The sequence below is a fragment of the Micromesistius poutassou genome (genome assembly GCF_964030765.1).
Source record: "Micromesistius poutassou genome assembly, contig: SCAFFOLD_5304, whole genome shotgun sequence".
NCBI lineage: Eukaryota > Metazoa > Chordata > Actinopteri > Gadiformes > Gadidae > Micromesistius > Micromesistius poutassou.
Window position 1 is genome coordinate 1 of NW_028178080.1, and position 15528 is coordinate 15528.

At 46.6% G+C, this 15528-nt stretch overlaps 1 protein-coding gene across 1 annotated transcript; it reads left to right on the forward strand.

The window, feature by feature from the left end:
• The first annotated feature begins 3996 nt into the window (after nt 1–3996).
• Nucleotides 3997–15270, forward strand: LOC311374812 (alpha-1,6-mannosylglycoprotein 6-beta-N-acetylglucosaminyltransferase A-like). Its single transcript, XM_084490573.1, has 2 exons — nt 3997–4567; nt 14894–15270. Exons 1-2 carry the CDS (start codon nt 4327–4329, stop codon nt 15196–15198), a joined length of 546 nt encoding a protein of 181 aa, XP_084346699.1. The 5' UTR covers nt 3997–4326; the 3' UTR covers nt 15199–15270.
• Nucleotides 15271–15528: the final 258 nt, after the last annotated feature.

Genomic DNA, 15528 nt, shown 5'->3' on the forward strand with positions numbered 1-15528 from the left:
GGTTCGATGCACGTTTCATTTTGGTACGTAAAAAAAAATACGTACCGAAAAAAACTTTAAAAAATAAATAAATAATAAAATATATATATATATATATATAATATATATATATTTTTTTTTTATTAAGTTTTTATTGATTATCACACACTCTGTGAGTGTCTCGTCTTGTCCTGATGTTTTGTGTTGAGGACCACAATGGAAACAAGTCCTGGACTTTATTGTGTTTTTATCCTCAATTGTATTTGATGTCTTTTCATTTGTGTGTAAGGCATTTGTTTGATACAATTTAATAAATCAAAATCGAATTGTTTAATAAAATAATAAAAACTGCTGTACCGAAAAACATACCGAACCGTGACTTAAAAACGGAGGTACGTACCGAACCGTGACTTCAGCGTATAGTTGCACCCCTAATGACAACCCAATGCATCTCTTTGCATGTAGGTAGTGTTGCGATGCCGTCCACAAACCTCTGCAAAGGTTTCCTCTTTTATTTTATTTTTTTGGGGGGGGGGGGTAAAATGGTTTGCTTGTGGTCTGCTGTGGAACCCGGTCGTGGTGAACAGGACGTGAGCTGATCTTATCATCAGCATATTGCACCGTGCTGCTGCCTAAGGGCTTGTCCCTGCACTGAGGTTAGAAATGTAATTCTACCTTCACTCCAACACTATTTTGTTTGGGACTAATCAGATAGAAAATTAAGTAAACTTTGTTTTCTTTTTGTGATATATTTTTCTTCTGTCTTTTCTCCGGCATACTGCTTTATTTCCCTCTGGAGAAAAAAACAAAAGCAAAGATGAAAGTAAACAAGGGGTCACATCGAGGGAATTCGGACTAACACGTCTGAGGGAAAAGTTTACTTTTTTTTTTTTCATGCACAATCACAAACGGCTATCAGATGTCTAGTGATGCAGGCTTCTCTGGTGGGAGTGTCTGACCTATTTATGAGTGGTTCTGGTGAACGTCTGTCTCTTGAAGTCGGTCTAAGTTACTGTAATTTACCAATAATAGTACATCTCCACAGCTTTGATTTCCGCTCTTTCGGTGGCTGAGCTACAGGAAGAGAGAGGTTTCATATTTCCTTCCCCTTTGTCGCTGTAAGCGGTGCCTCTTGTGATTTGGCATGTTTATGCATCACGTGTTGACTCTTTAAAGTGTCAGTGAACCTCTCACTAACACTTTAAAGAGTCAACATGTTTATGCATCACGTGTTGACTCTTTAAAGTGTTAGTGAACCTCTCACTAACACTTTCACGGATGCATTTTGGGCTGCGAGACACGGGAAGGAGGCGGGAAATGTTTTCCCCATGGTTACCACTCACCTTGTTACTTTAAAGAAAATCTTGTAGCACGGTTGTTGAGTACGTTGTATAATTAATGTTGTGTATGGAATGCAACACACCGTGGTGTCACCCTACAAGCAGCTCAGCCCTCGGGCCCAGCGGCCTGGAGGATTGCTTTGGAAGATGGAATGGACTGCAGAAATCCTCCCATCACTAATTTACAGCTGCACGGATTGAATGCAGATGAGATATTTCCTTCTTCTTCATTTCCATCTTGGCTTTGATTTGCATCCAGAAAAAAAATTGATTTCTCTGGTGCCTCAATGGCGTGTTCATAAGCAGTTCACCCGTTATAGAACAATTAAGTTGTTCATAAGCAGTTCACCCGTTATAGAACAATTAAGTTGTTCATAAGCAGTTCACCCGTTATAGAACAATTAAGTTGTTCATAAGCAGTTCACCCGTTATAGAACAATTAAGTTGTTCATAAGCAGTTCACCCGTTATCGAACAATTAAGTTGTTCATAAGCAGTTCACCCATTATAGAACAATTAAGTTGTTCATAAGCAGTTCACCCGTTATCGAACAATTAAGTTGTTCATAAGCAGTTCACCCGTTATAGAACAATTAAGTTGTTCATAAGCAGTTCACCCGTTATAGAACAATTAAGTTGTTCATAAGCAGTTCACCCGTTATCGAACAATTAAGTTGTTCATAAGCAGTTCACCCGTTATAGAACAATTGAGTTGCCTCCCAAAATTTCTCGCCTTAGCCAAACGGGAGGAGTCGACGGTGGTGTGTGGGCCAGCAGCATTGGTTCCACAAATATTAGTAGTATTTGTGGTTGCCATTCATGGGATGACTTTGACATCTGCAATACTTTTGTGAAATCACAATTTTCTACATGGTTGTCATGGTTCAATACATTTCTGCACGGTGCATTTTAGGCTTGTCATGCTCTTTCATATACTGGCATTTTAAACTATGACATGTTTGCTAAAATGCTATTCCTTAAAAAAATGCTCAAATGAAATTGCTTATTACAAACTAAATAAATAGGTAAGAATATTGATATTCAGCCCTGCCCTAGGCTTACCAATGTCTTTCCAATTACCCAACTATAACATGACCTATAGCGGGAACAGGCAGTCATAATGTCAGATAATCCAACATTGAGTGGATGGGTTCCACAATGATATGGACATGCTGATGATCACATAAACAAGGAATCCTGAGCAGTTTAGCAGGAATGCTTCAATATTCAATTCATTCATAGAGATAACTTTTATATTATGTGACTTAAGTCACATAATATGCTAGCTACCTGAACATCAGCCCTCTGTGGGCTTCACATGAGGGGGAGGGGACACAATAACATTAAGGAGGCACATGTTAGCTAACATGCAGAGAGGTTACATTACGGAAAGTGTACTTGGTTACGTTGTGCTTGTGCTTATTGTGATGTAGACCAAGAGGTTTCACCATGCGTCAGTATTTACTAGTCATTTGAGGGCTTTTATCAAAATGACCTTGCAGTGAACTCCATGTCATTAAGTAGCTGGCAGGGGGAGCGAGCACCTGTTGTAGACTGAGGGGGGCGATCGGAGTCGTATTGTAGTGAAACTGGACTCAAGTCCGTTTTCATTCAGTATCCTGTACTTCAAGAGGCCCTCGTAGGGCATTACTCTGGCAGCTTAGGCCACTGTCGCCGACGCCACCAACATGCCGAGCAGCGCCTCGTGGTTTTGAATTATTTAAACGGCAAAAACAGGGTAAGGGACGAGGAGAGGAGGGTCCTCTGCCTAGGAGGGCTCCCAGCGTCACGGCCTGGGGCGAACCACAACCGCAGACTTATGGGGTCAGACGCAGCTCTGGTCCTGAGCATGACGCCTCACCCCCTACCTCCTACTGGTGTGCATCCATATGCTGTCCCTCCCGTTGGATGATAACTGCAGTTTAAAGAAGTGAAGTGAACGCCACTCTGATTACAATGCCGCTGTCGTGTCACCGTCACTTCCACATTTCCTAATCTGCCCGCAGCGCTGGGGTGATTTATAGGCCTTGGTTTTGTACGTGTTCCTCTTTTTAAATCCCTGCTCCAATGCTATCCGCTCCTGCCGCCCGGTGACGGCTCCACACCAGATTGTGAGACGAGCTCAGCTGATGCCTTTGTGTTCCTCCAGAGAGGAGCTGCTTTCACTTCATCCTTCCCTTTATTCCTCTTCTTTCTCTTTTGTCCTTGTGACCTCCTACCTATAGTCGCCCAAAATAAAGTTAAGGAACAAGGTTGGATTTCGTACTTGGTTTATTATGAATCCCCGTCTTATTAATAAGCAGCGTCTTGTCTAATAAACATGGGCTGAAGGCGGTGTCAGTGGCTATTTTCATCATCTGTTGGCATTTATAAGCATTAGTGATACCACTGCATTATTTGTAGGCATGGCCCGCTATCAAGGCAGTCCACATTATTTAAATGAACACTTTTTGATTCAGGCCTATTTATAAATAATGGAGAGAGAGACAGTATACAACCGTACTGTTTTAATTCCAATAACGGGTTGAGCTTAATGTGATGACAATATATTTAATTTCACGGAGAGCTTGTTGGTCAGTAACGAAACACAATTAGTGTCTGAATACATGACATGTCTCTGAGCACCAGCTCCCCGGTTCACCGCTAAAGCTTCTTATCTCCTCTCTTTGGTTCAGCAGAATGCAGCCAGCGTCCACCGCCGGCCTCGTGGGATGAGCCTGAGAGATAACCATGGCCCCGAGAAGGAGAGCTTCCCCGTGAGGCCGCCACGCCAAACCACCCCGCCGCCGCCAACAACAGCCGCCCTTGTTGCCTCGGACACCCACCCCACCATGCCCCGTCTCCCCTCCTGATTCTCTCCCCCCTGGCCCCCCCCTCCCCCTCCCACCCTCTCCCCCTGGACCTCAGCCTCCCGTCAACCTCCCCTTAACCCCCTTCCCTCCCCCCCTCCCCCCCCCCCCCACCCAGCCTCCCCTCCACCCCAGAACCAGGGGGTAAGAGAGCGTTGCCATGGCCACCCCCTTCCTGTGGAAGCTGTCGTCCCAGAAGCTGGGCTTCTTCCTGGTGAGCTTCGGCTTCATCTGGGGCATGATGCTCCTGCACTTCACCATCCAGCAGCGGGCCAGCCACGAGAGCAGCAGCATCCTGCGCCAGCAGATCCTGGACCTCAGCAAGCGCTACATCAAGGCCCTGGCCGAGGAGAACCAGAGCGTGATGGACGGGCCGTACGTGGGCACCATGACGGCCTACGGTGAGTCGCCCTGCTCCGCTGGACTCTACCAGCAACTTCTGTCGGTGCTACTCGCATTCTCACGGCGTTTACGTGTGGATTTATATTTGTGGATTCCATATTTAAGTGCTGCTACTTGTTGGATAGTACTTGACAATAATAGATAGCAACAAACGTCCACGTTTGGAAAGCACATCTCTGTCAGTGTTTAGAGTTTTAATTATCTAGACTTTAGCTCCATTGTCTTTGTCGTGTTTTTATTCAATATTGAGCAAATGCAAAAAAAGGTGCTTCCAGTCATGTTTGGTGTATTGTTTTTGTCAAATCACAGAAGCAGGTTTTGGTTGACAGTTTGCCGATTACAGAATAAGTCTTGAAAAAAGAACCTTTTTAAAAAGTACAACATCAGCTCCTTCTCATTAAGACATCGGGTTCGTCTTAATCAGTTCCACTCCTATTGTGTTCTAATTGGCTCCACGTCCACATGCATCGCTGGTCACTGCGTCAGAGTGGTCACTGCGTCAGAGTGGTCACTGTGTCAGAGTGGTCACTGTCAGAGTGGTCACTGTGTCAGAGTGGTCACTGTGTCAGAGTGGTCACTGTCAGAGTGGTCACTGTCAGAGTGGTCACTGTGTCAGAGTGGTCACTGTGTCAGAGTGGTCACTGTCAGAGTGGTCACTGTGTCAGAGTGGTCACTGTGTCAGAGTGGTCACTGTCAGAGTGGTCACTGTGTCAGAGTGGTCACTGTGTCAGAGTGGTCACTGTGTCAGAGTGGTCACTGTCAGAGTGGTCACTGTCAGAGTGTCAGAGTGGTCACTGTCAGAGTGGTCACTGTGGTCAGAGTGGTCAGAGTGGTCACTGTGGTCACTGTGGTCAGAGTGGTCACAGTGTCAGAGTGGTCAGTGTCAGAGTGGTCACAGTGGTCACTGTGATCACTGTCAGAGTGGTCAGTGTCAGAGTGGTCAGTGTCAGAGTGGTCAGTGTCAGAGTGGTCACTGTGTCAGAGTGGTCACTGTGGTCACTGTCAGAGTGGTCACTGTGGTCACTGTCAGAGTGGTCACAGTGGTCAGTGTCACAGTGGTCAGTGTCACAGTGGTCAGAGTGGTCACAGTGGTCACTGTCAGAGTGGTCACAGTGGTCAGTGTCACAGTGGTCAGTGTCACAGTGGTCAGAGTGGTCACAGTGGTCACTGTCAGAGTGGTCACAGTGTCAGAGTGGTCACAGTGTCACAGTGGTCACAGCGTCACAGTGGTCACAGCCTGCCCTGGAAGGTCTCACTGCCGCTACTGCAGTGGTGGTGGTCTTCAATAAGTGCTTCATCCATCAATAGACCTGTACCGGGTCACTGGAGCGCCTTCATTAGAAACCTGAGCTGGGGACGGACGGGGCTCCGGGCCCAGGGGAAACCGTTGAGCTACAGTACCGCTGTGGGGAAAGGGGAAGAAACAGCCCGGAGAAATAAATAAATGTGTTGTTGTTGGGCTGGGAGAAGCACCGACTGGGTGAGCTCGCTCAGCCCAGATCACCATGGCAACCCTGACTCCCTGTATGCCAAACGGTTTAGAATCCCCAGAAAAAGGTTCCATGCCCCCGCACCTTGTTGCGGGTCTCGTTTCAGTGTTTGTTCAGTAGTGTTTTGTTTGAAACTAAATAAATAGTTTTTACGTGCAAGTTCACACAAAACGGCAGATCACCACCTCTACATACGACCACACTCGTGTCTTTATCCACTCCTGATATCTAAACGTAAAGGCCTGATTGGCCGTCCCTAGGAAATAGGACGGCCGTGGCCTTCCTCTAAGTGGGGGGATTTGCACCACACTGTTTGCTTTTCTGTGTCGCCGTTAGGAACGGATAAGGAATGCAGCCTGCCTTTTCCTCTAATGGGGTTGTTGTCCACTATTGATCTTTACATAATAGTCTTTTCATTTTTCTTCGGCTTTCGAGTCAACAAACCAAAACACAAACTGGCTGACATTAAGGTTGGTTCTGCCGAATCAGGCGTTGTGCTTCTCTATTCTTCTGGGTCGTTTCTGCCGCAGCGCACCGATATCCCTCCACCATATTGACCACCCGGGTAGGGATGCCAGGACATCGTTTGGCCTGCACATTCCCGGTAGGAGTGTACCTCCCCCGCGGCTCCACTGTTCCCTGGATGAGTTCATTCTGATCATGCTGCAGACTGATTCTTGCCATTGCGTTTTAAAACGCATCACAAATGATAAGCTCACGAGGTCTCCCCAGACCTCCTGCCGGCGTCTACTCACTTGGTCGTTGATTTGGGCCCTGGAGCGCTCCACCGCAGTGAGTTTAAACTGAAACCGAGGACTTCCCCTTTTGTACGACCGTAAATCACCCAAGCATGGAATTGAGTGTTTTGACCGTCTCGTTAAAGCCCTTTGTATCGACATTTTGAAAGGGAACCATGTCCTTACACAGGTAAACAGTGACGCCGTTTGTTATCTCGTTCCACCGCTGGCTTTCTTTGTCTTAAGGACTGGCTTTGGAAAATGCCTGCGGAAGCGATGGCTGAGATGCAGAGACAGCTTCAGGCTACCAGCGTCTGTCTGTACGGTGAACGAGAGCTCCTGAAGGGACTATTGCGCAAGCACGCAGGCGTGCCGTGGTTGCGCAATAGCAGCCTGCCTGAGAAGGCAGTCAAATCGCTATCGCTGTCAAATCGGTCCCTGGGAAAAGTAATGTTGCGCCGAATTGAAAAAGGAAGTACGTTTCGTTACCATATTTTCAGTAGTTACCCGTAACTTTACTTTTTACATGAAAAAGTAGTTACGTTACTGTATTTACGCGTTACTTACTTTGTAACGTGTTACACACAACACTGTCTACCGGTCAAACCGGTCTCACGGTAACATCAAAATCCATACCGTAGCGCAAATTCACACCGGTATACTTTCTATACCGTTTACACCGTACACCCCTAGTGTGATGGTGTGTTTCCACCGAGCGGTGCGCGTAGGTGCTGCTCGCGTTTCCACTGCCGACAGTACCCTCATGGTAGGGCAGGTTGGCCGCGGCAGTTACATAAGCATCGTGACCTCATAGCAGCCCGACAGTGTAGCCTGCTAACAAATGAAATGAGAAAGAAGACCGCGACACGTTAAACAAAGGGCAACAATGGAGGACGTCCAAGAAGAACGGCTCATTTTTGCGCAACATTTTCTCAATAAACAAAGCTTTCACCGTTGTCCAGAAATACCTCGCGGGTACCTTGTTTTGTTATCCCCCTGTCGCACGGAAGTGACGATTCTGTTGACCAATCAACGGACGGCGTGTGTAGCTCCAACTTTTCGGCACCCTTTCAGGCCGCTCGGTACCCCAACGGAGGAGTACCGAAATATAGTTATGGCTAATCGTGGCTCAGTGCGCTCATTTTGGCGGTGGAAACGCGATTCGTACCGCACCTATGCTATGACTAATGGCTGTGACAGCTATGACTAATGGCTTTTATAACAAATGACACTCAAAGTATAGTCCTGCAATCTGACCTAGAGCAGTGGCTCCCAGCCTTGTTATCATTAAGACCTTTATCAGAAATAGATAAATACACATGCATGGCATAGCAGTGAGTGAAAGTGACACGTTTATGGTGCTTATTGGTGTGAATTTACGTTTCAATCTGGACAGTGTGTGTGTTTAACAAACATGAATCATCAAAACATTACAATGGAAAACATTACAATGGAAACATGATTGGCGTATGGAATGCACAAAGCGACACTTGGGAAATACAACAAGCAAAGATACTATTTATACTGAATAATAGTTATAACACATACATTTACAATAATCAATAGAATTAGTTCTATTATTGTAAAGTTGTTTTTATCCCACTTACCACCTGCAGTACCCCCTCATACCACCAGTTGGTGAAAAACGGATTCATAGCTCATGTTTAGACCTAGCTTGGGCTGATGGAACCAGGCCTGTTCAACTTGTAGCTTAGTTGCTTTCTCCGCCGACTGTAGCCTAGCGACCGCCCGGACAGACCAGCCCGGGAGGTTATTGGCGCTCGCTCCACAGGCCGTACAAGGACTGCATGCGTCTCCTGATCTCCTCACACCAACACCCGACCTAACAATGCTGAAACCCATTCAACCTGTTTGCCAATGAAAAAACCAGCCAGCGGTTTGTATAGAATATCAGTCTGGCCTCGCCGGGGCAACCAGACGCACCTGGCCAGCTCACGGTTCATCTGCAGATAGGGCTGGCCTCACTCCCATAACACGGTCTTTCTGCCCGGTTAGAAAAAGACCGATCTCTACCGGTGATCTATCAAAGACCACCGAGATGGCTGCCGCGCGCCCATGTTGGTTCTGGTTTCAGTGTTAAACTATTATTATAATTCTGGACGACTGGACTTAAAGCTTTTGTTGGTAGAAAGCGGTCATTATTTCGTGGCTCAGTCATCAGCCGTTGCTCTGATTGGTGTAGGCCTACACCAGCCCCCCCCCCCCCCCTTTGGTGAGGCCTTTTGGAACCTCTCTGTTCATTTTTCCATTTCCAGACCGACGGCGTTCTGCCGCTGGTCTGGCCAGGCCCCGGCTGGCCTTGGCTGGGCAGCAACTGATTTCCACACATGGGCGCGGCCTGACTTACGACTCCAGCCAATCAGAGGCGTGTTGTTTCTGTCTTTGCTCATGCTGATTACAGTTGGAAGGAAAGCTTTTTATTTGACATTCACAAAAAAAATTTTTTCGTTATCCAGTCTATTTCAGGGAAAACAGTTTTGATGGTTACGTCGATGGTCCGCACTTTTAGGATAAGACGAGGATAAGTGTTCGTGCGCTGCCGGACTACCAATGCCTTGCTTCGTCGAAAGCGCAAACTCCTCCCCGTCAGTGCTGATTGGTTCCTTCGAATCGTTGAGCTTTTTTGGAAGAGGCTCTCAGCGGGCTGAAGGCCGGTCTGCAGAGAGGGGGACCAGGGGGAACACCTGGACCAGGGGCGCCCAGGGGCCACAGCGCCATGGGGGCGGTCGCTGCCATTCGTTTGTTGGTTATCTTTTCAGGTGGTGTGCAAGAAGGTTAATTCAACTATGAATCACCACCATCTAAATAACACAAATGATATAACCAATGGCTGGACAGGCTGCGTGCCTTTCCTTTAACAGTTGTGCAATCGTGTGAGAGCATGCTGTGAAACGGCTGCTGCTGCTGCAGCTGCAATGCAGTCCTCCCCTCCCTCCAGGCATGGTTCAAGTCTTCACCTGACAGCAGTGAGCCAGCCGTCGGGCCCTGGACAGGCCCTACTCCCGGCCCGTGGCCCACGTAGCTCTCACTGGCTTAATGGCTAACAAAACTAAAGGAAGAATTCAATTCAAACAACTTTATTTATCCCCGAGGGCAATTCAATCCAGCAGTCCACAGCCTAAACCAAATGTACACACAGCCAAGAGGACACAGGAGTTACGTCAGAGGGAACACGATGGGCTGGGCAAGGAGTGTACAGTTTGGAATTTAAGACCAATGATCCAAATAATAAATACGTTTGAGACAATGATACCCAAGCAACAAACTGTTACAAATGTTCATTCCAAAGACTACTGTCGAGGTTTAAAAGCCTGACCGCAGACGGGATGAAGGACTTTGAGTAGCGCTTTGTTTTCCTGAGTGCTGCTGCACAGTGCCGGCCTGGAGGCATTCGTCTGAGTTCTGGGGAGAGGATGTGGCCGCTTTGGTCAACTATTGTTTTAGCTTTGTGGACCGCGCGCTTCTCCCAGAGGGAAAAGAAAGTCTTTCTGCCGAACTCAGATTATTTTGGAGCACACCTTCACAATACTGTTCAGGCTATTCCTGTCCCTCCTCACACAGAGACCATCGAACCAGCGAATGAATGAGAAGGTTAACAGACTTTCAATAAATGAACGATAAAACATGATTACAATTTTGTTACAAACATTGAAGGATTTTAACCTCCTCAGTAAGGGGACCCTCTGTTGACCGCCTTTAACGGTAGGATCTGTTTGCATCATCATGCAGAAGCCTCCATATGGACAGGGCTCATCGCTGTCATGTCGTGACTATTCTAGGTGTTGTGGAGCGCTTCAAATGGCTTACCTTCTGTGGTCCATGTCGCCAAACAGCGCTGGTCAGCATAGAAGTATGGATTAGGATCCAGACCATCTGGCCTGGGACTGTGTTTAACATGTCCTGTTGGCTCAGATTAGAAGCTATGGAAAAACATCTCATAAATCCCTGTGTGTGTGTGTGTGTGTGTGTGTGTGTGTGTGTGTGTGTGTGTGTGTGTGTGTGTGTGTGTGTGTGTGTGTGTGTGTGTGTGTGTGTGTGTGTGTGTGTGTGTGTGTGTGTGTGTGTGTGTGTGTGTGTGTGTGTTCGTGTTCGGTCGTTTTAGACGTCCTTTAATGCGCAGGAAGAGATTAGGCCACCATGATAAAGGTGGTTACATCACTGAATTATCACATTTGTTTAGTTAAAATACGGGGGTGGTTATTAAGACACATTAATTCTGTTGTGTTCGGCTATAATGGTAACTCGTTGAAGGAGCTCTCACTGGTTTACAGCTAACTGGGCCACATGGTCCCACACCTTGTGTTACTACAGCCGCATGCCCCCTCCACCTGATCGCACCACTGACATTTCTTTCGTACCCTGTCTGTAATAAAAAACGATGTAATAAGACTTCAAGGTCACCTGGCCATGTCTCAATGGCTTATTTTACTGCAGATAAGCAGCATGCCGGGTGTGCTATCCAATGACGCCTCAGAGGAAACGCTGTGCGTTGTTCTCCAGTCCAAAGCCAGGCTATCTCTTACATAGTTTAGCACATGTATTGATCACGCCGGTCCCCCTATGAGGCACATGGTCGCTTGCCCCTTACCAGAAAAATGAGATGCACCCTTTTATTTTCAGCCCACCACATCCGGTTTTGTTGGGAATGGGAACATGAACCAATGAGGTTTTGAGTGCAGCGCTCTTGACCTCTAGTCTGACCTGTGAGGTGTTGTCACGTTCACTGGTGTGCTCTACAGTCATTTCAGAGAAGGGCGGATCACACGCCACGTGGTTTTGTTTACATTCAAATCGGGCAATAGTCAACCAAATAAAATATTGGTTGGCAAAATCAGCATGTGACCTCTAGATAAAGTAATGTCCACCGTGCATTCTACTGCTAGCTTCAATATCACATCCTGTTTGGAGACGGTCAGCGGGCGTCAGGTCCACCCGCGCTCACACAGCGCTGAGCCCGGTGTGTAGTGTATACACACAGTGTGGTGTGTAGTATATACACACAGCGCTGTGTGTATATACTACACACACAGCGCTGTGTGTAGTATATACACACAGCGCTGTGTGTAGTATATACACACAGTGCTGTGTGTAGTACACACACAAAGCTCTGTGTGTATATACTACACACAGCACTGTGTGTAGTATATACACACAGCACTGGGTGTGTAGTATATACACACAGCCCGGTGTGTAGTATATACACACAGCACTGGGTGTGTAGTATATACACACAGCTATATACTACACACAGCGCTGTGTGTAGTATATACACACAGCGCTGTGTGTAGTACACACACACAGCGCTGTGTGTATATACTACACACAGTGCTGTGTGTATATACTACACACACAGCGCTGTGTGTAGTATATACACACAGCGCTGTGTGTAGTATATACACACAGAGCCTGGTGTGTAGTATATAGACCACATACAACCCAAGATTTGAATTTAGGTTTTCCGCTGTGTTTTAATTTTGACCACTTGCCTTCTGGTAAGTCTTATAGTCTATCAAACCATATGACAATTAAAAATGAAACTATGGAGCCTTCTATTATTATTATTATTATTATTATTATTATTATTATTATGATTATAGGCTTCAACACCACCGCTAAAGCCCTGAAACAATATCAAATAACATAGCCTCCATACATCTTATGGGCATATAGGTGAACACAAAATACATAAGGGCTTATTTAATTGTTACATATATATAACTCTTGTTTAGATACCTGGTGGAAATGAAGTCTTGGCTGCTTACATGTATTTAAGCTTGGACTGCACAGTTGAGTTAACGGCAGTGGACAAAGGTTTCTGGCCAGGGCACAGCGTACACCTTAAACTCACATTCACCCCCTTAGTTTCAACGAGTTTGACGTAATGGGAATGCCTCCATCCCTCAGAAGTGAGCGTTGGCTGCTTCTAGCTTGCCATGATTGCTCTTCATGCTACCCGCCTCTGTCAGGGCTCTGGCCGTGTGGAATGAGAGCTCATGAAGGGAGTGTTGCCTGCTAGCTGCGTGCTTGCGCAATAGCGGCCTGAGACGGTGCAATAGCAGCCTGAGAAGGCAGTGTCGCAGTCACATCTGTCCCTGGGAAGAGTAGCGTTGCGCCGAATTTAAAAAGGAGCTACGTTTCGTTACCAAATTTTCAGTAGTAACGCGTCAGACAGCCCTCGACTCAAACGAGAGCATCCAGCGAGCTGTGAGTTGTACAATAAAACCAATGTTTTGCTGTCATTGTAGAGGGATGTTTCAGTTGAGAGTGGCAGGAATCTACTGGAGTGCAAGATCTGTGTTGAAGCTTTCTTGGTTTATGAAGATTGTATCACTCTGCTATTTGCATAGTGGTTGAGGTGTGATATCCCCGGCACACACACTCACAAATTAAAGTGCTTTGTGTGCCATGAAAAGGCACTATTTAAATCCAATAAGGTTATATGTGGAAAAAAGAGAAAAGTTTTACGTTAATGTTATGACTCTGTTGGGAGAAATGGCTCTGCTAACACATTTGTTTATAGACTAAAGTCTTGGTCCACAAGCCTTATTATAGAGGGCCAATCAGTTTGCGAGGCACCCTATGTATTTGTTAATATTTTTATTGTTATTATTTTGCCAGAAACACCTGAGCACCCAAAGCCGCTTTTATGAAACGTTCCAATAGTAGCGCTAAAGCGGTCTGACAATGCAAACTTTGAACAAGCATATCTCATGACCTACAGCCATGTGACTGGGTGCCCGTCGTCCTGACCTACAGCATGGGTTCCATCGTGATGAACAACTTTAAGAACCTAGGACTTCCCAAAGATCAAAGTCCATTTGTACATCCTCCGTCGTACAAGAAGGGAAGTCTGTACACAAGAAGGTGAAGCCCCCAGGAGCCAATAACTGCAACACGGTGTGGCTTAAACACGTGTATAGATTCATGATTGACCCTATGATATCCAACGCTATTCAGGATCAAATTCAAAACAAGATGGAATTAAGTTTTGTCCATCGGGGCATGATTTCCAAAGGGGCGTGGCTTGTGACTAGAAGTTCAGAATCAGAATCTTATTTATTGCCAAGTATGTTTACACATGCAAGGAATTCTTTTTGGTGTGGTGGTGCAAAAACAAACATAGTGCAAAAAGAGAAGACAGTGCAAATAACAAACAAATATAGTGCAAAAAAGAGAAGACAGAATGAGGTAATAACAGAATGAAGTATAATATCAGACAAAAATGAGTGCAGTTGTGGGGACTTAAGTGTGTTGGAGGGGGGGAACGAGAGTCAGTGTCAGTGAGCCCGAGATCTGTTTAACAGTCCAACTGCGGATGGGAAGAAGCTGTTCTTGTGGCGGGAGGTTTTAGTTCTGATGGAGCGCAGCCTCCTGCCAGATGGAAGTGGCTCAAAAAGTTTGTGTCCGGGATGAGATGGGTCAGCCACAATCTTCCCAGCACGCCTCAGGGACCTGGAGTCGCACAGGTTGTGACCACAGTTCGTAGACTAAATGTCTACGACATCGTTTAGTCTACGACAAATCGATCGGGTCGAAGGTTCTAACCGCTCAAATAAGATGAAATCGATAGAGGCCCAAAATGGTCCAATTTAAGTTAACTTAAGCCAATCATCATCAAACTTAGTGCAGTTAAAGGCACATGGGTCAAGATGAATTGCTCTGAACTTTATCCATATTGGGCAATAGGGGGAACTATAGCAATCAACATATTCCCTGGCCGCTGTCACCTCTGGTCATGATATTTTTCTCTCCTCACGTTGAACAAATGCTGCTAAGGATCACCTGTAACAACATGGCCGCCGGATGGCCAAATAAGCCCAATCAACTTTAGGTGCTGAAAGGCGGGTGAACTTGGTGCACTTAAGGAAACTCAGATTAAGATGGCTAAAGTGAATCCAAATAGTACAACGGGGGGGGGGGGGGGGGGCGCGTCTAAAACTTTTAACACGCATGCTTCCTGACCCCCTTTGACATGGCATCAAAAAAATCCCATGATGCATCAGTGAAGTAATATCATGGTAGCAAACGGCGGTGTGTGTGTGGTCCTCGTCTTGAGCTCTCCGTTGTCCCCCTCCAGACCTGAAGAAGACCCTGGCCGTGCTGCTGGACAACATCATGCTCCGGTTGGGCAAGCTGGAGTCCAAGGTGGACAACATCTACAACGGCACGGGGCCCGGGAACCTGACCAACGGCACGGGGCCCGCCACGGCCGCGCCCAGCGCCGCCAACGCCGCCGAGAAGGTCAACGTCGCCGGTGGGTGCATCTTAACACACTCGCCGACCCACTCCCCCTGGCCGTTGGGTTGTTGGGTTGTTTTTCATTCTTTCGTTTCATATTTTCCATTTTCTCTTTTTAAAGAACGTCCCTCACCACAGCGTTAGATCTCACAGCCCTCTGCACATGGGCTCATTGTTATAAGAACGGGATCCTCTCTGGGCGTCTCACAACTAGTGTCGTTGAAATGACCCGGGTGCAGGTGATGCTGTAATAATTGAGTACACGACTGAGAAGACTCGGTCCTTATTCTGATGTAGCGTGGCTCAGGTATGTAATCCAATACAAATGTAACAAGGAGGTATCGAGAATTAGCACGCTGCACATTGAATCCTACCCCTTCAAACCATGTCTTATTTTGTGCACCTCATCACATCAACACTTGATTATAACAGAACAACACTCTTCTTTTCTCCGCTCATTCATTACACCCCCGT

What these genes read in the sequence shown, in the direction of transcription:
- LOC311374812 (XM_084490573.1), top strand. Translation starts at nt 4,327, where the DNA reads ATGGCCACCCCCTTCCTGTGGAAGCTGTCGTCCCAGAAGCTGGGCTTC. An exon ending in GGGCACCATGACGGCCTACG is followed by an intron (nt 4,568 to 14,893) that starts GTGAGTCGCCCT and finishes GTCCCCCTCCAG; the next exon opens with ACCTGAAGAAGACCCTGGCC.